The sequence below is a fragment of the Rattus norvegicus genome, chromosome 17, assembly GCF_021556685.1.
Source record: "Rattus norvegicus strain SHRSP/BbbUtx chromosome 17, alternate assembly SHRSP_T2T, whole genome shotgun sequence".
NCBI classification, from domain to species: Eukaryota; Metazoa; Chordata; class Mammalia; order Rodentia; family Muridae; genus Rattus; species Rattus norvegicus.
Window position 1 is genome coordinate 20,833,910 of NC_141550.1, and position 24,500 is coordinate 20,858,409.

The 24,500-nt window shown below is 45.3% G+C and overlaps 1 protein-coding gene across 1 annotated transcript; it reads right to left on the reverse strand.

The window, feature by feature from the left end:
• Positions 1-1,347: 1,347 nt before the first annotated feature.
• Cd83 (CD83 molecule) lies at positions 1,348-20,700 on the reverse strand. Its single transcript, NM_001108410.1, is given in 5 exon segments — positions 1,348-2,902; positions 3,979-4,085; positions 6,026-6,221; positions 20,347-20,468; positions 20,562-20,700. Coding segments are annotated over 5 exon segments (591 nt in total). The 5' UTR covers positions 20,599-20,700; the 3' UTR covers positions 1,348-2,773.
• Between the last annotated feature and the right edge of the window lie 3,800 nt (positions 20,701-24,500).

Consider the following 24,500-nt stretch of genomic DNA (forward strand, 5'->3'; position numbering starts at 1 on the left):
TGCAACCTGTGTGATGAGACCTGCTAAATATTACCAGGAATACAGAAAACTGCAGACTGCCTCTTAGAATATGCAGCTGATATGTGTGTCTGTATTCATGTCCTGGGATGTCCCATAGCAAAATCGGAATACCTGTAGATCTAATCCCATGGAAAAGGGAAAGTGTGAGAACACAGCTTTCCCCTGTGGTAAAGACAATAAATTCAGTCCATGATCCTTTGAAATAGTAGATAGAATGCTATTGGGGCATTAGAAGCCAATAAATTCCTCTCTCTCTCTCTCTCTCTCTCTCTCTCTCTCTCTCTCTCTCACACACACACACACACACACACACACACACACACACATACACACCCCATATACAGACACACAGAAACATTTTTAAACACTAAATAGTAGACTTGAAACATGGAGCCAACCTGCTATTAAGTTTTAATTGTATCTAATAAAGTCTATCTAAAGTGACAAGAGCAGCGCCCTCCCTGGTCTCTCTCACAGTATAGCTCTCACGCCTATGGAGTGTTTGTTTTACTGTGTATTCTCCGAAGGCAACATGCAACACCCATGGAGTCAATTTATTCCTTTGAGTAAAGGAAGTTTGCCAAAAGCAGGTGAACTCTGGCGTCTCTTCTGTTCTCTTTTCCTTCTCTCTTGGTCTCCTGTCCTCTGAACACTGCTAGTCACTTTGTCCCTCTATGGACACTCAATCTTCTGAATGCTATCTATTAAAGCAATAAGTCTCCTTACTCTAAATCTCCTGACTGAGGTGACACCACCTCAGATGGATCAGACATCAGAGTTCCTCAAAATGGGACTAAGCTGTCCTGGTGCATTCATTTGTAGAGCATTTGACAATGGGTTGAATCCATTCAAAATGATTCTGCAGCTTTTATAGACACTGGTATATTCATCTTCACAAAGAGTGCCTCACCCACGAGGCTTTTACAGCCACTACAGACACTTGTATAGATATTCCATAACAGCTTAGAGGTTAGGGGTCTTTTTGAAAACCTCAAGTAAAACCCCATGAATCCCAAGGTCAGGGGCCCCAACTTCATACATCATTTAGAAGCAGAATCTTTCTTTTGGTCCCTCCCTGTCTGATCACCTAGGTGGACAAGTTGGCCATTACTAGTTGGTAGGGACACAGCTCCAGGAAGGAGTGCCATGTCACAGAGGTCTGCCAGCCATGTGTTCCTGCCCCCTACCCCCAATCCCAGCCCCAGACTCAGGGAAGCAGCCAGTCATTTACCACTACCATTTCTGCATTCTCACTCTCCACTCAGCACTCAAGTGCTCAATCTAAAGTCCAAATCATTTTAAAGATAGAAAAGAAGAACACCCCTCCTCACATGCATACTTTTAATAGCATGAAAGTAGTGACTGAGAGGCAAGCACACGGTATCCGCTCAGCATCCCGTTCACTCTCATAGTGTGGGTGACGGACACACCATCGGTAGGACAAAATCTCTTTGGGAAGCAAATGAGGAAGGGGTCCAGTACATTAAAGAAATGCAACAATGTCATATCAGTGCAGCATCTGAGAAGTTCCTCTTGTCATGGCACAATAGCTCCCATAGGTCCATATCTTCAAGAACTTGTGATTAGTCCTTCAAGAGCAAAACACTGCGCCAGTCTCGACGTTTCTCGGGAGTTCACACAGAAGACCATGCGAATGTCCATTTCGAGGCCTCCTTTGTTTGTTTGGAATGACGGGAAAGCTGAGCTATGACAGGCATTTGCTCAGCTCCAGAACTCTAGAATATCAACAAAGGAACAGCCCAGTAGAATTGCCACTATATCCATTACGTTCAGCTATCCCCAAGCATCTTCACATCCAGTTTAGTCAACCCGGACTGGTTACAAGCCAGAGAGTGGAAATCACAAGTGACCCACCCAGGATCACACAGGCAGTCCTGTGACCAGAGTTTCGGTTGCTCAGTCCATGGCCTGCCCTTCCCAGCAGACTACTGTACAGTGCTTCGAGCTTGCTATCCCTATTCTGAGGAACACTCTCCATATTCACTCAGGCTGCTTGTCAGCTAGACTAGACATTCATATTTTTTTAAAAAAGAAAAGAAACACATTTCTTTGAAAAACATGAAAATTCTTCTTTGACAAGTACATGAAGATTAAAAAAATAAATGTGGCATTCCTCTGTACTGCCGCTTTATAAATGCCTTTTCCAGATGAAAAGGCCCTGCTGAGGAACAGTTCACTGACCTCTCATTTCTATGTACACATAATACTCCTTACTAATAGCTGGACCTTCTCACTGGGAAATTATTTGCTAAATATTTCCCACTGGCTCACAACTTGGCCTGTCAATTTCTGCCAGATGTGAGACATCTGGACTGGTGCAACGAAACAGGACAAATTCAAAGAGATGCCTCCCAGATGTAGAAGAGGACAGCTGTCCTCAGGAGTCTGTCATAGGGCCAGCTCGGAGTGTTCAAATTTCCCATGACCCTGCTCCACCATCATCTCACCATAGCTTTTATATGACTGAAAAGTATTCACGAGGTTGACCAGATAGCCGCATGAAACATGAAGCTGACAGCCACAGAGAAGCAGTGATGTTCCATGCTTCGTGATCATATGATAGTGCTCAAGACCCTGTGGCAGGGAGTAGTGTGGAACCCACTGTCAGGTGAAGGACTTCAAAGAAAGGTTGCCATCTGAGGGTGGGACTCATTCTTCTCTTGTCCAGGTGGTATTCAGGCACATTGATCTGATGTGCCCTTGGCGTCGTAAAAACCAGTGGAGACCTTACTCATACTGTTTCTGTCTTGGGAAGGGTCACTGGCCCCAAATGTTTGCTTGGGGAGGTGACTGGAAGAAAAGCTTGTTCTGTACCAGGTTTAGAAATATCTGGAAAAATACTCTGTAGTCGTGCAAACTTCTGTAAAAAGGGAAAAGAAAAGATGTTGACAAACTAGTCATTGGGAAAACTTGGCTGTTGTCACCCCTCCCTTGAGATCTTCACTGGACACTTCACTGTGGAAGTTCTTGCTATACTCACCATCCCTCATTCTTTATAAGCTAAATGTACCACCTCCCCAATGTTTCCAAATCTCATAATGACACTCATTGATTCCTTGACTTCAGTGATCTCTAGCTCCTACTGTCACAGAACAGTGTGGAAAGCCACTCTCTACGGAAGCAGACATCTGCCAATAGGAAACTAAAGGCAGCCATCTTAAATGTACTATCTGACCATCCTAGTTACCTTCAATTTTTTAACGATTTATTTATTTATTATGTACACAGTGTTTGGCCTGCATATATGCCTGCATGCCAGAAGAAGGTACCAGATCTTATTATAGATAGTTGTGAGCCACCATGTGGCTGCTGGGAACTGAACTCAGGAAGAGCAGTCAGTGCTCTCAATCTCTGAGCCATCTCAACCCCCTCCCCCACCCTCCAGTTACCTTCTTATGAACAAAAATCTCTACCAACCAAATAGCAAGGTTTAGGAGGTCAGGCACATAAATAATTATTTCTATCCCATGCAGCAGTTGGCAGAATGCTTCGTACACAGCAGGTACTCTTGGAAGCCTTTGGTTTTATTTTATATATTTGCTTTTTATTTTAGAACTATTTTAAATACAGCCTCGACTTTATCTAAAGCACGTTTATGAAGGCTGTATATTTAATGAATGGCACCACCAAAAATACACTCACCTTAAGAATCCTTTTCGGATTAATTGATGCAATCATTCTTTGAGAAATTGATAACATCCAAAAATAAAAAACCCTCAGTCTATTATTCAACAATTCATTTCGAAGTCATGAGGTTATGAGTATTGTAAAAATACTCTTTTACACCCTTGCCTGATTATTTAACACCAGTATTTCATTTTGTTCTGATTGCTTTTTTAAATAAACTGGTGAGTTAAATTTGTATTCACATATAATAATTTTATATAGTTACAGGGTACCACGTCACAGCAGTAGGTGTTTTGACCACACACTTACACATGTGAAAATGATGAGTGTCAGGTAGAAAACGACCAGAGAGAAGAGCAACACAGCTTCCGCCCTGTACTTCCTGAAGGTTGACTCTGTAGCTTCCTTGGGACATCCTTAAAAAAGAAAAAAAAGGAACCTATGAGTACATTCAAAGACATTTCTACCCTGCTCCATTCCTGTTTCCCCTGGTCCTAATGTGACCATCCCTACTCTCAAATATGTCAGCCAGTGAAGACCAGTCGTGGTGGCAGTGACAGCAATCTTGAGAGCTTGCTGTCATATTGCTCTGACCATCTGCCGGGGGGTGGGTGGGATGTTTGCTGAGCTTCCAGGACTGTCAACTACTTTATTTCCTGTGACAAGTTGAACTCTTAGGTGAATGACCTCAGATTAAGGCACTCTAACTAGACAATGAAGCTGGGGATCTGCCCGTTCGTGTCCAAGAAATCCAACTGGAGTTTTGTTCTATTTGTCTTCCTGAGACAAGGTATCATGTAGCCCAGGTTGGCTGTAAACTCACCATGTTAATAAAGATGACTTTGAACTTCTCCACCCTCCTACCTCTACCTTCTAAGCACTTAGATTATAGGCATGGGCTACCATCCCTGGCTATTATTGGCACTTCAAACCGAACCCAGAGGTTGCCACATACTAGATGAGCATTCTAACCATCGCCAGCCAGTCAACTGCAGTTCTTAGAGAAGGCCAGCAGCGTAGGCTGCGTGTACCAGCTCCCTTGGGACTTTGAGGCTGTGGCTGTGGCACTAGAGAAGGGCAGAAGGGAGGCCCCAGCCAGGAACAGCCCGTGAGGAAAGGCCTTGTCCCATCCAGGCACTAGCTGATGTTTGGCTCGTGCTGCTGTGAGGTTGCCAATGGGCTTGGCTCACAGCCTGACCAGGGCCAGGCAGCAGGCAGATGATTCCAAGAAATTGTTCCCTTGAGTCTTATGGATTTGAGATTGGATTCAAAACTGTTATGCAGCAGGTCTAGGAATAGATTCTCACCAGGGTCTATGACTCAATGGAAAAAAATGAAGAGATAATATCTTAGCGATCGCTAACACTGACTGAGCATTCTGTCTACCTTAGTCACTCACTGTACTTAATATCCCAATGCAATATCTCATTAAGTTTAGCCACAAACCTAGAATGCAAATGTCACTGCCCCTATTTGAGAGACGAGGCTTATATTAAAACAGTTACATAACCAGCTACACATTAATGAGTGTCAGTTACCATTTGAGCCAGCTCTAAACAATGCTTTGCAGCCTGACCCTCAACTTGGAGGCAATAATGTGTTGGAAGAGAGATGGAGGTAACCAGCTATGCTCTGTTCATTTCTGCATTGTCCCTTATAACTCTCTCTTGGTCAGCTATGGCTAGTCCTTAGCCATTTGGGTTGAGGGTCTACTGTGCACTGGAGAAAGCACTGAGACTTGCTGGCTCCCCGTGGAGGATAGGTATTCAGCTAATCCATACATTGCATGCCAAGTGTATGTGTCAGAAAGACCAGCAAACCAGCCAGGACAGGGGGCTAGAGGTTGGAAAGGGTATAAGGGGGGTGTGTGTGTGTGTGTGTGTGTGTGTGTGTGTGTGTGTGTATGTGTGTGTGTATGTGTGTGTATGTGTGTGTATTGTGTGTGTGTATGTGTGTGTGTATGTGTGTGTGTGTATTTGTGTGTGTGTGTGTGTATGTGCAGCAGTGAGAAAAGTGCAAACACTGGCTGGCCCTTTAAAAAGCTGAAGATTATTATCTTAGTACTAATAGCTTTCAGATACGTGGCATGAGGAGAGTGTAGCTGTTGTGCAAAGCCAGGGCCTTATGGACAATATGTTGATCATTTCTGGTCTCGGTCCCTAGCAAATGTTGGGCAAAGGTCAATACACAGATTAAGTCACAGAAAGAAAAAGTTACAACGTTCCTCAGAGGAATTATCTTCCAGCCACAGATGTTATCCTAAGCTGCAGGGTCTGATTCTGGAAGAAGAGAGACTTTGGGGTCTGCAGAAAGCGCACCCTGGCCTGTGAGAAGAAAAGAAGGGAGGTGAGCTCACCTGTCACCTTCAGAACCACTGTGCCACTGAAGTTACGTTGCCCTCCAAGCTCCTGCAAGGCACACCTGTAGGTGCCAGCACTGCAGATCGTAGTGTTTTGGATTGTCAAGGAATAAGGCCTTTTCTTGGGGGCCTCGACGGAGCTGTTTTGCTTGCTCTCAGGGAGCTCCAGCCTCTCGTTGCCACTCTCTGAGACCTGTGAAGAGGCAGCCAAGAGTCACTTACTGACAGACTGGCATGAGAGTCTTAACAACTTGTTTTCACAAAAACCATCAAAAAATACACGTTTTAAAAGCAAGATAGGGTGCTTTTTCCATCCCCTACCCCTCACCTCCCCATATGTGAATTCCAGGGGAGAAGAAGAGAATCTACAAAAACTCTAAGGCTGTGTTTGCTTTGAAACAAGTGATTATAGCACTGGGAACCAACATAACCTCCACCCTGCAGGGGTGAGAGAGTCACTGGCTGGGATAGGATAGGGTAGTTGGGGGGGGGGGCCACCATCACTCTGAGTTGGATTTCTCTCTCTTTTAAATGTCCTTTTGGGTTTTTTTTTTCTTCAGATGCTAAGTCACCCACTAGCTGGTTCTTAATTTTGGATGCCAGCCTTTTTCTTGGAAAACTTCCTAAATCTATTTTTAAAAAAGCAAAACAAAAACAAAAACAAGACTACTGCCAGACAACTCAAACCCCCTTGAACCCAAGGTACAGATGAGTGACGGCCCATGTTAGGGAGGTACCTTCTATATTCAAGTTCACGGATGACTAGAAACTAAGGATACTTTATCTCTCTTCTAAGAGAGGCAGGAAGATTTGGAGCCCAGTGGCATAAGGAGGTTATAGAGTCAAAGCGAAGCATCCCATGGATCCTATGGATATCAACAGGACACTCTGACCGGCTAGATGCCCGAGCTAATCAAGCAATCTCATTGGCTCTCTCCCTGAGCTCTTGGAGATGGAGTTGTGGGGTGTTTTCAGCATCACCTTCTCAAAGATGTGACATCCGTAACCGTAGTCAACATCCACTCTCTTTCCCATCCATGCCATAGTGTATACGTGTTTTCACATGCATACATGTATATATGTTCATGTGTGTGCAGGCATGTGTGTATATGAAACCTGGGAACAACCTCAGATGCATTTCTCAGGTGAGATCTACTTTGGGTTTTAGTGACAGAGTCTCTCTCTCTCTCTCTCTCTCTCTCTCTCTCTCTCTCTCTCTCTCTCTCTCTCCTGAACCTTTCCATGTACACTAGATGGGGTCCAGTGAGCCCCAGACCTGACTGCCACACAGAAGCAAAGACCATGTACGGTGTGAATTCTTATGAATTGGACTCAGGTCCTCACGCTTGCCAGACCTGAGTGTGTTTTATTCTGCACTCAGTAGGAGGCACCTACACCTAGATGGCTTCAGGCACATCCAGCCTTTGACCCTACAGCATACTCTTGTCATTTACAAGATTCACATTCAAGAAATGTGCGATTAGCAAACAAAAAAATTAAATGACCACTAACAACAACAACAATAACCAAATCACTACTACCTCCACCAATAGAAGAAAAAAAAACACCAAAAATGTCTCACAATATTTTAGATAAATTTACAACTTTGTGTTTGGATCCCATTTATAGCTCTTCAGAGCCACATGGGCCCTTCAGGCAACAGGTTGGACACACTTTAATTTCAAAGCTTCTAAAATAGATTTCCATTAACAGTAAAGCAGAATATTGCCCTCAGTGCTAGCATGCAATCAGCCTTCCCTAAACAGCCTGGAACTGCCCTCTGCTGCTTGGCTGGGGACCAGTAGGGGACCTTGGGCAAACACATCCCTCACCCAGCCTTATTAGCATAACAGAACCCAAGGGTCACTGTAGGGAAAGGGACAGACCACCAGACTTCTCTGTGTCCTAGTGAACAGTGAGTGGGGAACATGCTGCAGTCCTTCAATGTTCAGAGGGGGGACTCTGGCAGAGAACTAGATAACCAAGGGGGTTGGGGGTGACTGGGGAAAATGCACAGGCCTATGTGTGTGAGCGCAAGCATGAATGCAGACACTCCGGGTCCGTTCTGTTTAACATAGAAAGCAAAAGCTGCACAAAAAGGTCACCCAGTTTTAATCGGAGTGCTCAGCCTGCTGACAGTGCTGTACAGTGGGCTGCAGAGACATCTGCTGGCAGATTTATGCTCACTCCCAGAGCCGGGCTGAAAAGAATGGCTCTTCTCCAGCAGTCTCTGAACATGAATCCCATTTCTTGACAGTCCTCCCCACTTTTAAAGGGTCCTCACTAAATAATCAAGAGTCTCCAGGAAGAAGCTAAAAGACTGGGGCTTTCGGAGTTGTAAAAATACAGCAGCATTGAGATTGAGGACTCGGTTCCGTCAGCAAAGTCCTTGTGGTACAAGCATGAGGACCTGAGCTCAATGCTTAGCATTGACAAATGAAAAAAAGTCGCTTGGGGTGGTGGCGCATGCCCGTGAACCCCCGTTGGACCAGGTGAGTCAGGAGGATCCCTAAAGCTTGAATGTCAGTCAGCTGAGTTAAAGTAGGAGCTCCAAGCTCAATGAAAGGCACTCATATCTCAAAAGATAAGGGGGGGAGGAGGTGATCGAGTGACACCAAACAATGACTTCTGGCTTCCCCACTCATGTGCACACATGCACACATGTACACACATGCACACATGTACACACATGCATACAGCTACACACATGCACATATGCACACACCTACAAACATGTACACATACACACATGCACATGTGTACACACATACACAGGATCGATGAAAGGAGGCGGCTAAAGAATCTTCAGAGAAACGGAGAGCATCCAACTGATTCTAGAACAGATAGAGCTGGCTCCTCGTGGCTTACAACTTCCCCCAACCCTAACTGTCCAACAGAGCTGCCACATAAGGCCAGTTTGAGCTGATTAACCTGCCCGAGTCTCTGCATAGCTATGACCAATGCTCCATCCATCTCTTTTATTTTTCTAAATCATTCTTTAGTGGCAAATATGACCGACTGCAGTAGGCATTTAGAGATGCCCTGCCCCTGCTTTCCTTCTGGGGAGATTCTCGTCTATCAAAAGGGCTCCCACTCGGTTCAGAAGAGCCCATGAGAAAGTCAAGATCAAAACCTACAGCTCCCTGGAGCTGGTATAGGTGATGATGCTGGGTTTTTTGTTTATTTTTGCTTGTTTGCTTTTTCATAATGCTAACTGTTGGGACTTGAGAGGCAGGTTGACGCTGGAAAGCAGTACTGGTTGACAGTGGCCTTCTATCTATCTGCAGAGGGCTTCCTTCCAAAACAAGGCAGCCCCAAGAGCAGGGAGTACACTTTGTGGTCAGATTTCTATGGGCTTCTAGAACAATTCTAGCGATTCCATTCCAGTTGTTTATGAGTGACAATACGAAGACCAAATGAGACAGTAAGGACAGAAGGAAGAAATGAAGGGAGATACAGAACAAGGTTGTTGCCACGCTCTCCTGCCAAATTCTGCCTTGCTGAATTTGCCTGCCAAATACCTCAGCTCTCACGGGTCTCCTCCAAAGACCCTTTCTGCTCGGTGCCACCGAGGACCAGTGCCAGAGAGCTAGCAGAACCCAAGAACTCTTTCTAAGGGAGCGCCAGCACTCTGCTGGATGACACCACGATGGTGTCCCGAGGGATTTGAGCCCCTCGGTGAGCATCTCAAATCATAGGCAGAACTGAGCTTATCCTTGGAAAGACACAATGCTTTTCTCCAGGCCACACCCACTCAGGACAGTTTAGTTCTGGACCAGGCATAGGTTTTCTGCACACATTTTCCACACCCAAAATTAATACCTTTTCTATCTCACTGAAGCATTTGAGACACATTGTGACCACGGCTTTTAGAGTTTGAAGTTGTGCGATGGGCCCATTATTAAGTAAACTATGGGAGACTTGAACACAAGCTACCTGATCCTAAGTATATCTGACAGCCACAAAGATGACTTAGTAACTTACAAGAAGCTATTAAGACTTTTGGACTATGACTGGCCACAGGTCATTGAGTTGGAAATAGGTGAAGTCGTGGCTAAAAGGGGTCACCCTAGAACACAGCGGACAAGCTGTACAGTCTACCTGGAAACACCTCACAGCCCGCTCCTGGTTTTGTATTCAAGGTCTATGCGATGACAGTTGCCCTTGCTGATGTCCTTTTCAGACATAACTTTCCAAAATGGGGGAAAAGGTAATCACGAGACTCCACCTGAGAAATACAGGCTTTCCCCACTAACGTAAGAGTAGCAACTATGTTTACATCTCTGTTACATCCTCAAAACCAGAGTAAAGCACCCTGGGTACTAGGAAACTCCTTATGCAAAACTTCAAGGGGTTGGGGATTTAGCTCAGTGGTAGAGTGCTTGCCTAGCAAGCACAAGGCCCTGGGTTCAGTCCCCAGCTCCGAAAAAAATAAATAAATAAATAAATAAATAAATAAATAAATAACTTCAAATACTCTCAAAAGACCCATGGCTAGGCACATGTCATTCCGCCATGTCAAATGAACCAGCTGTGACTGAAGGAGCACCAGGGACTGCTTCGGAAGTTCCAGAGAGCACAGAAAGATAGGATAGCAGCTGGACCAGCCAGTCCCCTCTTTGCTTTGAGTTCGTATGAGCATTAGGAGCTGGCTCAAAACCAACCACTGGCAAGAGCAGCGTTTTGAACATTCCAAGTCTAAAAGTGTTTCATTGCTTCTCTGCAAAAGCATTTTAGGAAATAGTGATTTATAACAAAGGAACCCCCCTCCCCCCGATTCATTCACAGCCGAGCATAATTGACGGGAACTGTTTAATGCACATTCTGTGATGCTAATATTGCCGTGCAGAATGGGAAAGCAAAACATAATTTGGGCAAATCAATTTCTCAAATCGCTCGTTCTGATGCTGTTTTAAATGCCCACACTCTGCGGATTAACTTTTATGCTGACAACTGAACTTTTTTTTTTTTTAATTAGGAAAAAAAATGAGATATCCTGTTTTCAGAAAACCTAAGGACTTTGATTTGTCTCAAAGCCTCCAATTTGAATAAATGACTTAAACATTATATTCTTTCTCTGAGACAGAGTCTTGACCTTAAGGAAACCACAAGACCTAAATTAAACTGAGCTTTCTCTTTAATTCTCTGAACATGACATCAAACAAACAAGTACTAATTTTAAGAGCATGTGAATTAAATAAATTTCTTAATGATGGACAGATTTGAATAAGTACAAACTAAATAAATAATGTGGGCATGGAGCCCATATTTCAACTAAGAACTATTGTGGCAATTTTTTAAGAAATACAAATTTATGTAATTTATTCAAATATATCTATTCAAATATACGCCAACTAATGAGGCCCAGTAGGACAGCCTGCGACCCCAGCTAATCAGAAGACTGAGACAAGAGGCTTGCCGGGTCAAGGCCAGCTTAGCCAGCTGAGACAGAACCTGTGGACAGTGCACAAAGGGCTTGTGCAAGCCGGAGGCTGTGAGCTCAGATCCCTGTCCTCCACATAAAAGCACAGACATAGCCCCAGTACCAAGAACGAAGAGGCAAGTGATACCCAGGGACTTACTGGCCAACAGGTCTAACTAAAGTGATGAGCTCCAGAGTCAATGATGAGACCTTGTCACAAGAAAAGCTGGGGAGTGGCCAAGGAAGGTGAAAGGCGTCCTAACCTCAGCCACGAGCACCCACAAGCATAGGCACAGATGAGGGTGCACAAGCATGCCTTCACGCGTGTACGCACCGTGTGAACTTCCTAGAAATGACCAAATTCAACTGCTAAGGTTTTGATCACAAACTTGAGGTCTTAGAACCTCAGATATCACATCTGCCTTCGACTCTCGGTGAAAGGAAAAGTTCCTTTTGAAAGGGAAAACACACACACACACACACACACACAGAGAGAGAGAGAGAGAGAGAGAGAGAGAGAATATAAGCATTTTACCTGCCAGTTGGATAAACCGTATGTGAAGAGGAGACTTCAAGGGCCTAAAGATGTCATTGCAGTAGGCTGACGTGGCCAAAGCCTACTGGGACGGCTCTGTGTTAATTGCATTCCTTGTGCACTAACAGTCATGTACTTTGGTTTCGAACTCAATTAAAGTGCTAATATAATCCCCATTCATCATAAAAACAGCTCTTTATGATGTGCAAAATAGTTTGGCTCGGAGGTTGATGTCATAATGAGTATAAAATGTATGAGCATTAATGTCGGGGTTATTTTTTTTCTGAGTGTAGTTTTATTAGAAAAATGATTTTCTACTTTGAAATGTGCTAGGTCCAACAGACAGAGTCAGATTTATGGCTCTTACCAAGAGTTATGAGTATGGCAGAGGCAGCCTAATTAAGAGAATTGGCTTTGGAGTGAGGTGGAGTGGGGGCCATTCCTAGCCCAGTCCTACCACCATTCCTCCTGTTCTTGGCCGACTGGCTGAGCAGCCCGGGATTAGTTTGTACCCATGGGACCCAGGAATGACCACATCTTACAGAAGTAGAGTTAAGGTGTATCTGATATTGCATATGACCCCAAGTATGGTACCAATCAGAGGGAAAGCCCTAAAGACATTATCATTATCATCATCATTATTATTGTTGTTGTTATTGTTATTAAATGCATAGCCAAGGTTTCATTCAGCGTGCTAAACAGTTCGTCGCACACAGGGAGGTTTCAGAATGTGCATTCTGAATAAATGAATGAATTTAAGACATAATAGGAATGTGACAGGCACCTTGGCTTCCAAATCAGAAAGCCTGAAGCCAAATCTGAGCTTCCGCCTCAGCTAACTGGGTCATTTTCAGTCATGCACTTCATCTCCGTGCTTCAAGCCCTCATCTTGGAGGAATGTATCATAGAAGTCAAATGAGAGAGACAGAAGAAGAAGCTGTTGCTATAGCTGATTGCTTACCATTCCCTCTACAGATGATTCTTCCCGCTCACCCTTCTCGGCTTCTCTCTGGTAAAGTTACCCTGGAAGTCTCAATTCATTGCTCTAGAGAGAAATCTCGTGTGTGTGTGTGTGTGTGTGTGTGTGTGTGTGTGTGTGTGTGTGTGTGTGTTCATGTGGGTGCATGTGCATGTGTGTGTGTTTATAAGAGTACATGTATGTGTGTGTACATGTGTGTGCATGCATCTATTGTGCATTTTTGAGTGTATGCATGTGCATGTGTGTTTATATGAGTGCATGTGTGTGTGTCCATGTGAGTGCATATGTTGTGTGTGCATATGTGTGTTCATGTAGGTGCACATGCATGTGAAGACCAGAAGACAGTCTCACTGGCCCTTCCTCTTTAGGCACCATCCAATCTTATTTTCTGTTCATTTGTCTCTTTAGATAGTTTCTCACCATGCTGGGGCTCTTTGGATTGGCTAGTCTGGCTGGCCAGTAAGCTCTAGGGAGCTGCATCACCACACCCTACTTTTTTCACTAGTTCTGGGAATCAGACACCCTCCTTCTTCCACAGCAAGCCTTTCACTGACTAAAGCATCTCTCCCGCCCTTGACAGAGAAATCTGTTAGCTGCCTATAATGTCTCCAAACACCACCACATCCTGATTCTCTCAAGTATCATGACTGTAAAGTGAAACATGTTTCTAAGCTAGGATGCGGATGGCGATGTTTGACCTCTCATTGCTCACATCAACCATCCTGAGGTTGTCACCTCGTGTTGGGTGCCTACTGGACTCTGAGCTCCTATCCTTCATGGGACCTCACAGAACCCCTTGAGTCTAGAGGAGGCCCATTTGACTCTGGCCTGGCATCCTGGGACCTCAGAGACCAATTGTAATAGACATATGATGCAATTGTACCCACGTAAGAAGAACCAGAGACTTGTCCTATGAGAAGAAAAACCTAATCAGAAAAAAACGATGTTTGGGAAACATAGGCAAGTGCGTTTACCCACTACTATTTCACTGCTACAGGGAAGCTAGCAATAAAACCATATAAAGGCTGGCAAAGATGATAAATGCAATGGCGCCAAGCCCAGGGGATATTCGCAATGCTCTAAGGCCAGCTTTTTCTAAAGAAGAGACCTGTGTTGGCTTATATATGATGGGAATGTGAAAAAAAACGAGAAACCTAATACATCATGGATAAGCCAACATAGTTCATTTTCATTTTCTTTGAGAATTACAATTCCTTGTAACAGGAAGTCCTAACTGATGGGGATATACAATACACAGACCTCTACATGGGGTGGCATATAGGGCATTCTGCCCATGGGGTCCAGGCCTCTAGGTCAGTCCTACTTATATGCCTCCTCTCCTTAAAGAAAGATGTGCTAGAACTGGCCCAGAATGTATGGTCCAAGGTGACTGCAGACAGAGTTTGGGGACACCTAGCATCTTCCTTCTCTAGGGGTTCTTCTCCATTTGTACCTATAATCCTTGCTAGCCACCAGCTCCTCTGGGCTCAGTCCTCTTCAAAGAACTCAGATTAGAACATACAGGAGACTCATGGGCAATCCAGGAAGCTGTCAAGTGACATTACTACACCCTGATCTTCCAAGTCAGTACTAGTGCCACCAGGCACACACGGGGATTTACCCAGAGCATCTCCATGCGAACTAATGCACAAAACAAAAAGCCAAAACTCAAAAAGCATGCTTAAGTGTGTGAAGGAATTGTATCAGGGAGAGATTTTTGGCCCTTCTCTGGTTTGTGCCCTAGAGTGTTGGTACAAAACTTAGGACAGCAGGTGAATTCTCAGTCAGTGTAAGCAAGACTAATAGAAAAATTGTGTGAGGGGACAGATGTCTGTAATTTCAGCCCTATGGAAGGTGGCACAGGAGGATCCCTGAGCCTTGCTGGCTCCAGGTTCAGTAAGAGACCCTGTCTAAAAATAAAGGGTAGAGAATATTTGAGGAAGACACCCAAGGTAAGTCCCTAGTCTCCAGTCCCTTGCACACAGACTATCTTGTGTGCACACACACACATACACACATTTAGCATCATTGCAGAAGTAGCCAGAAAGAGATTACAGAAGTGGCTTTAGACAGAGAAACCCTTTTTTGGGGGATAATGAATTTGATTTCAGTCCTGTCTTGCATAAAATGCCTACATCACTGAGACCTTCCTCAAACTTCTCCTTTTTTTCCATGCAGTGACAGAACCAAGAATAAACCAAGGGAACCCAGTACTCATGTGATTCAGATTTCCCCTTGTATGCATAGAAAACATGTGGGGTTTTTTTGCTTGTGTTTCTCTTCAACTCTCAGCCACCCTATTCCTACCTCCAAAAGACATAAACAAAGTTGCTGTTCAACCATGGCCAAAATTTCAACCATGGCCACTTTTCCTCTCTGGGGTAGCCTCATCCTTTCTTGACCACACAGACAGAAATGGGGATGGAGAAAACCCAAGTAAGTGGGAAGGCGCATTAGCCTTCGATGACAGGCTCCTAAAGATTTATCTTCTTAGGAGCCCTACATCTTTCCCATCAGCATGAAAAATGTGCCCTTCCTTGGGTGTCCATGACGCCATTCTCTGTGCTGAAACCCCTTCAAGGGCTCAATATTTCTGAGATTGCACGCCTTGGATTCATTGACATTTGGCACTCAAGTCCTTCACATTCTGCGTCCATCCTGTGTCCTAGCAACACCTTTGGGTCTACCTTCTGGATCCTTTTCCCTTTAGATCACTAGTTACCTCACTTGTACCGAAAAAGTAGTGGTACATTTCTGTGCTACCCTGGAAATGTTTGCTTGGTCTCTGAGTGTGGATAAGGGCCTGTGTACACACCTGTGTGCTCCTGTGTGTAAACACCAGATGTCTTCTCTAGCACCCTCAACCTTGTCTGTCAAGACAGGGTCTCTCAAAGAACCTAGAGGTCACAGATTTGGCTAGGTTGCTTGACCAACGAGCTTCAGGGGCCCGCCTACCTCTGGCCACCTGCACTGGTGTGCACTGGTGTTACAAACCTTGCCACTGACGCTGCCTTTTGACATGGATGCTGGGCCTCAAAAGTTAGGCCCTCGCGCTTACACAGCGGGCCCCTTACTGACTGAACCATCTCCTCCATGTAGACTGTGGGACAGCTATCACCAGGCCCAGGACATGGGATCGACTTGTAACATACAATAACACAGTATAAATATCAAGGTTATCTAAGAACCAACTTTATGACTTTCACCGTTTGAGCTAAAAGTGAGCTCTCCAAGGCAAGAAGGACATGCGATATATATATTCACATTTCAGATTTTCAGTCCTTCTAATTTTATTTTGGAAATGTTTCCTTTCCTCTCCAAAACAAGAAACTCAACAAGTAGTGTGTGTTAGCTCCTGGGTAAGCCCCTGGGGGGAATGGTATCAACTCTGACCCCTCAGCAGCACCCACCTGTGGAGACAGGAAATACAGCTCCACTCGGTAGGAGTGACCAACACCCAGGAAGACAGCAGTCAAGGCCAAGTAACACTGGTGTAGTGACTAGACTTGAGCTGTCAGATGGCCTCAGGTAAACCATTAACCTGATTTCCAACGTTCCCCTGCAACATGAGCATCAGAAACAGAACTCTGCCCTGGACCAGACCACCCCATGATCTAACATAGCCAGGGATTTTCTACCTCTTAAGGTCAAGTGTAACTCATTCTCTGAAATCACTGCCTTACTTCCCCTTTCTCCCTTCTCTGACAACCATCTAACTAGAGTGTGTCTTGTGACACATGCCTGTCCCCACCCCCGCAGTATCACCCAGAGGTGACATCGGATATCCCCTTTCGCTTTGCCTCACTCTAGGTTGCTATGGCTCCTTTCAGGCTCCAGGATGGCACTATATCTGCAGAGTAAATGACTCTTCTTTGTTAGTGGAGGAGGACACCATCCATGATCAAAGTTGTCCATCTTGAGCCTTGGTCTCTACTTAGACCTTCGCACCTCTATGGAAGCAATCATGGACACAGTGACACTCCCCAAGGCACAGACACAGACCCTCACACAGGACCTTATAATCAGCACATGTATTACTAGGTTCTGTCCTCTGAAATCTCCACGTAAACAAACGCCATGGTCAACAGCAAAAGAGTGTCGAATCAAAGCGCATTTGCCTGCGTCCTCCAACTACCTCCTCCCACACAAGCTGCAATCTGTCAGAACTTTAAAAACTAAACTGAGTTATGGTCCCCATGGTATATAACTTATTGATTTTTCTATTTCTTCTCCATCATCCATTCTGCTTTGAAAAAGAGGGGGAGAAGGCAACTTCGGGGATCCCTGTTAGGGAGAGCTGTGCTAGAGGGAAGTGGGCTGACACCTGCTGCATTTGGCTTTGCCTTTGGTCTTCTCTGCTTGTCTCTACTGAGTCCCTCTGGTCTCCCCATCTCCACAGCTTAGAAACAAAGAATAAAATACTATTCCTGACACCCATCGGTGTTTGTACAGACTTCAACTGGACTCCAACGGCTTGGAGTTTTTGCTAAAAGGCAAATGAATTTTTTAAGCTATGGTCCTTTCTTAACCATCACCAACTGCCTTGTGGCAGGATGCTCTCTGGAACCCAAGGACTAAACAGGAATCTTAAGCCACATTTAACCATCGTTGTGACAGGCCGAAGGCCTACAAGATGTGAGCCATTGTGGTAGACCGCTAAACCGCACTCCAAGGGGCTCTGCTTGCCCTGAGCCCACACACAGGCAGTAAGTTTTACAACACCGGGATAGAGAAGAGAAGGAGAGGCAAGAAGTGCCAGAATGGGTTTAAACTTCCCACCTCACAGTTCCCCAGAACAATCTACAAGAAAAACATGCAAAACCAAACCAAACAAAGGAAAACAAGCTCCTTCATTCGCTGGCCTTATTTCTAGAACTCTCTATCCATTTCTGTTATATAAGCACTGACAACGCAAATGTTATCAATTAGTGGGCATAAAACAATAAATATGATGGAACTCATCCAAAAGTCCTGGAAGAAATAATACATATGAGTATTAAGGTGTCCTGTGAGTGGGTAGAGAGGGCTCCCCTAGCCTCTCGCCACCAAGCATGGACAGGGGATGAGAGGAGAGCGATGCCTTTTCCGTTTCTCATCAGAGCTCCATTCATATCGAGCAACTCCGCCACCGCTTTTTTTTTTTTTTTTAAGAAAGAATTTTTAAGAGACCTTAAGGCCAGACCTTGCCAGAACTGTGTCCAATAAACAAGCAAATACATTACAGACTGACATCGTCTGCCGACATCCAAGGAGAGGTCAAAGGCTAATTGCTATGATTTACTGAACCATTCCAAATGAACCTGTGTGAGAAGATTTAACTTGACAACTGTCTGAACTTCACAGTCTGAAATTTCATCTACTTGTTTCATGAGTACTTTTTAATTACTCCCCTGGGGATATTAATGATGCTTTCTTTCCTTTTTTTTTTTTTTTTTAATTACAGTCTGGGAGGGATCGTGGTTTTACGTTTTGCTCCCTCCTTGAGATGGCTAAGTCTACTGGCTGGCTAGCTCAAGGATACTTTACTCTTCTTTACTCAAAGTAATTAAAACAGAAAATCGAGATATCAAGATAGTCTAACAACCGAAGATTTGGGATCTGACAGCTTGATTCAAAGCCCACTTACTTCACTCCCCTGGGCTCTGAGCTTTCGACTGTAAAGGAGGAACAAGAATAGTTCTGGCCCCTTAAGCCCACACTGTTCAGGAAGACAGAGGTAGATAACATATGTAAATATTTATTCCCACAGTCTGGCATATGGTGAGCACTCAAATATTGTTTTTATGATATTTTTAAAGTGCTATTGTTTTGACTACTCGAACAATTTTTGGACTCCTGTTTACTGAGCTCACAGTGAAGAAAGGAGAAACATGATAGAAAAGGACACACACACACACACACACACACACACACTGTTCTATAGTGTCCTACACAGCAGTGGCCTGAGGTCTCCATGGTGCCACCTCCCTCATGGTGCCAGCTTAGATACAGTAACAGGGTGGACCCTGGGTGCTGGGCAGAGTGCAGAATACACGGGGCAGTCATTACCTTTGGGGATTAACAGTTTAGTTGGTTGAGCTGTTTGGGTTTTGCTTTGATGTTTAGTGTTTCAAACCTGGGACTTTTTGTGTGCTGGGCAAGCCCTGTACAGCTGAGCTGCCTTCCCCTAACATCCAGACAAGTGGCTAAAGTGGGCAAACACACCACACTACACACACACACACACACACACACACACACACACACCCCACTACACATACACACCCCACTACACACACACACCACACTACACACACACACCCCACTACACACACACATACCACACTACACACACACACCACACTACACACACACACCACACTACACACACACCACACTATACACACACATACCACACTACACACACACACCACACTACACACACACACACACACACACACACACCCTTTCTTTCCACCCTGCCTTGCATATTTAAACACACACATACGTATGTAAGCTTTCATAACATCTTTCCTTGTGGGAAGAAGGCAGCACTGTGTTTGGTGAAAACTGAGAATGAAGGGGGCTTCCTCCTCAGAGCCACCCCTGGGGATTTTATTCATTTGCCTTAAAATGGAGTTGGCCTGTCTCAGAACCCCACTTGAAGGAGAGATGCAGAGGCTGGCTCTATTAAGTTACAGCAGCGGGGGTTAAAGTACCAAAGGAATTACGATTCTGCGGTCTGGGCGATCTCACTAAAAGAAAGCCTTTCAAATGTTTTGCCTTATGCAACTCAATTTCCCACCACAGGAGCAGAGATGCTTTCTCTCCTGTTTGAGCCTCAGGCTCCAACACATTTCTAAGGAAATCCTCATTCCTGGCCAGACCGGACCCCTCAGAGGCTGCCTAGCAGAAGCAGAACCAAGATGAGCCAATAGCATGCCTTAACTAAAAGGAGATTTCTGCTCCCAACTACCTCCTATGGCCAGCCTAAGCCACGTGAGGCCGTCTTTGAGATGGTCTCATGGTCACAAGGCACAAGAAATCAGGAGTCTAAGGACATGCTTCCTAACCCATGCCCAAATCTAGGCCCACGTTGCTTTCTCTGCAGCTCTTTGGCTGCAACCACAGGTGCCCTGTCACGTGGATCCAATCCCTTGAAAACCTCTGGTGGGATCATTCACACCAATCCCCTTTTGATCATGATCTGTGTGAGAGTGGTGGTGGTGGGGAACTAACATAAGGGGGCTTGGGCCACGGATGTGGATGAAGCGAGGTGGGAGAAAGTGGGGTATTAGAATGGTTGGAGTGCCCAATCCGGATGCCCTCCCAGAAATCCGGTCCCTCGGGTGCCTGTTTCCACTGTCCCCGCAAGGGACCGCGCAAATCCCAATGGAGCTTACCTTGGCCCAGGACACTGTGTAGGAGAGCTGCGGGTCCCAGGGCGCTGTGCACGGCAAGTCGGCCGTTTCGGAGCAAGCCACCGTCACCTCCCGCATCGCCAACGCGGGCGCCAGGCTGCAGGCTGCAAGAGAGAGGGAGAGATAGAGCTGCGTAAGCCAAGGCCACCGAGGCGGGGTCGCGGGTAGCACCGGGCGATCGGGCTTGGGGGCCGTACCGCAGCCTAGAAGCAGGAGCTGGAGGCCTTGCGACATGACTGGAGCGCTGCGCCACTGTCCGGGCCGCCCTCCTGGGCGCGCGCCCTGCTCTTGTACCCGCGCTTGGGACTTCCCCGCGCGCCGGCCCCGGGGACTCCCCAGCCGGAGGAGGCGGGTAACCTGGTCCCCGCCCCGCGCGCGTCCCCAAGTCCGCGTCGCTGCTGCGGCTGGCCAGCAGCGACAAGCAGCTCCGCGGAACGACCCCGCGCCCTGAGGCTTCGGAAGCCGCGAAGGCACGCGCGACACCAGCTGCATGACCCTCAAACCCATCGAACCGGTCAAGCAGATTCAGATAAGGTGGGAAGCTTCTTCTGAAGCCCAGGGCTGTGGCGACATTGCTACTCTCCTGATTTTGTGATAAGGACAGACACCCTAGACTTCCTGGGAAGTGGTAAATGCCTGCAGTCCTTAGCTTGTTGCCTTCTTTCGGGTTATCACTCGGCCTTGATTACGTTGTTTGAACACGGGAGAGCTTTTCATGCTAAAGCATTAATTACACACATGCTCATAAGTCTTTTAGAAAGCAATGTCTAAAAGAATCTTGAGTCAATTCCCAAAGGCTCAGGAACCAGGGGGAAACAGAACTGAATATTTTAAGTGCCAGAGGTCTGGAAGGAGAACGGTGTCTTCTGGACATGAAAACGTACGTGTACTCTTGAAGTCACAGGAGGAGCGATGATCTGCACAAACGCAGGGCAGGCAAACCGTTCATCGCTGAGGGGGAGGGGATTCACAAGCTCCCACCCCGAACTGGGGAGCTATGGACAGTAGAAGGCTTCTTGGAGGAGGGAGAGCACCCTCCCCTGAACAGGTCAATCCCTCTCCAGTGGATGCCCACGTTCAAAAGTATATGGACGTGTCAAATTATTAAAAAAAAAAATCAAATCACCTCTAATTCACCCAGAAGCAACTCCCCTTAACATTTTGGTGTACTGACTTTTATGCCTGCACATATATTTTAATGCTGTACCCTTCACACTATCTTTCCGTCTTGTGCTAGCTTAGTTTAACAGTTTACCAGCAGGTTCACAATACTAAAAACAGTTTCCGCAACTGCGTAGTGGCTGTGCCATATTCCACTGGGCCACATATTAGAACCCATTAGGTAGTGCTGAGCACTGGCAGGGCTCTCTTACTCTATTATTTTTTCCTTCAGATATGAAGGCATTTTGTTTTTTACCAAGTCCACCCCCCACTCTCCAACTCTAACCCCTCCCAGATTCCTCCCTTCATTTCCCTGCCAAATTCATGTTCTCTCTCAATCTCTCATATATATGCATACATACTTATATATACATATAATATGTGTGTATATACATATATACACATATACATATACATATATGCATATATACTTATATAGGTACATACATATATGCATACATATATACATATACACACATATATATACACATACACACACATATATACATACATCTATACATACATACACATCTCCTCCTGACTGTAGACAGTGCAGGAGCTAAACCCCAGGTACTGAGCATCCTCTCCAAAGCTGCCTGGGGGCTAATGATTCCTTGAACTAATGCAGATTAGAATCAACCCCAAATGGTAAGACAATCTAGCTTACATTTTTAATAAGAAAATACTCAAACTGTATACTGCATATAATTAAGAAATTTAGAGCTCAGACCCACAAATCTGCCAAATATGGTATATCTCTCCATTTATTGAATCTTCAAGAACATTTTAAGTTTCACACAGAGGCTTTTCTAAGGGACCTTCAGACACCTTTACAGTTTGGGTGGTTATTTTACGTATTTTTTTCCTACACTATATTTTCCTAAGATCCCTTAATCAGTGACTTAGGAGTTCACATGCTCCTCCTTAACAATGCATCCTCGGAAGTTCCATCACGACACTTCTTGATCATTAGTTGTGGTAAAGTTGTGGTTTTTCTCCAAGGAGATTCCGCCATCTCCACAGGTGTCTAACAGTGGAGGGTGACCGGTGACACTGTCTGCTGGAGTCTTCAATGCATCTCAAAAAACGGTTCTGTGGGCTGATGTGAGCTACTGCCTCTGCCCTCCAAGGCTGGAATTGCAAGCAGTCACCACACCCCCTGGCTATTTTGTGGGTTCTTGGAGGTCAGATCTCTGGGCCTCATATTGTAGGCAAGTGCTTAACCACTGAGCCATCTCCTAGACCCCGAGGTATATTCTTTACTGAGGTCAGAGGTCTTTTAAAAAAGAATCATGTTCACTTTCTATGCCTTTTATGTCCTTTTATTAAGGCTGTTGCTGTTATTAAAACTCTTAAATCACTGAAAGAGATGTGTTAAATTTTTGCTCTGTGCCTATAAAATTATCTGCTGATCTTTGAAATTCTGTCCTTATTTTGCTTCATAAATTTTTTTAACTTACAAAGGTCTATCGGCCTCTGCCTCCTAAGTGCTGTATGTGTGTGTGTGTGTGTGTGTGTGTGTGTGTGTGTGTGTGTGTGGTGTATACATATATATGTATACACATATATGATATATTATATATATATAATGTGCACACATGCACACATATATATGACGCACAAAGGTATCACATGTCCCCATAAGCCTCAAACTCACAAGACAGCTGAGAATGACCTCAGAGGACTGATCCTCCTGCCTCCACCTCCCCTGAGAGCTGAGACTGCAGGGAAGCACCACAGTGAAAGGCTATTATTGCTTTCAAATGACTGCCTTCGTCACACGTTTTAATAAGCAGAGCTGTTTTCTGCTTATTATAATTATATTTATATTGTATATCATAATTATGATAAAAAATCAATTAGTGTTGCCATCCCTGTCTACATAACACCCCAGAGTGCCTGTCCTCTGTCTCGTCTCACACACAGTGATAATCTGCGATGGCTGCCTGTTCTTCTTCTCCATGCCCAGGGCTCTTCTTGTGCCCCTGCTGATCACTGAGGTGGGGCTCCCAAGTCCCCAACCCTGGCAACTGCCCTCACCTATCTCAGCCCAGCAGGGCGAAGCCACTTCAAACTAGTTCCCAATTCCTCGCTCATTTCCAGCCCCCAGACGTCACTTACTTTCTTGCTAGAACAACTGTGTGTGAGGAAGACTTTATTCAGCATTTCTAGAAATCTCCAAAACACATGTGTCTGTCATAATTCACACTGTTGACAAGTACGTGATCTGTGTGACGTCACAGCATCCCCTCCCTCACCACAGATGCACCAATGTGTGCTTCTGCACTTCTCTTAACCTTCCTCTGCCTCTGATGATTCCCCTCACACTGAGTATAAGGCTTCCTAATGGAGGCTTTTCCATGTGATGCATTTCCAGCCTAACTTGGGGCCGCATTCCAGTGGAAACGCTACAGAGCATTGCCCTGAATGTTTCTGGAATGGGGCAGCCACTGCTCTACCTCACACCGGAGAGGAATTGCTGGTCATCCTTGCTTTCACCAGGAAGGAACAGGAAAAGTGAACGCAAAGAAAGGGCTCCTTGCCCTGGGGAAACCACAAGCTGCTTCTTCCTGCTTAGTTATGAAGAAAAAAATAAACCCTCATCGGCAAGCACTGTGGTTACACCAGCCCTGCCAAGGGCAGATTCGTGTTATCCTTGGGTAAAACCCCGAGCTAGCCTGTTCCCTTCACTGCCTATGCTGTGTGGGGTGGTGATGGTGGTGTTTGTTTTGTTGTTTTGTTTTGTTTTGTTTTCCCTCAGAAAGCAAAGTCTAAATTTTTAATTACATTTTCATTGCTCCTGTTTCAGGATCTGGTCAGTTTGGATGTCAGGAGAGAAAGTTCGAGAACAGTGTTTCTCGGCCTGTTGGCCATGACCCCTTAGGCAAACCTCTAGCTACAAAACTATTTACATTACAACCCATGACAACAGCAAAAGCACAGTTATGAAGTAGCCGGGGAATAACTTCACGGTT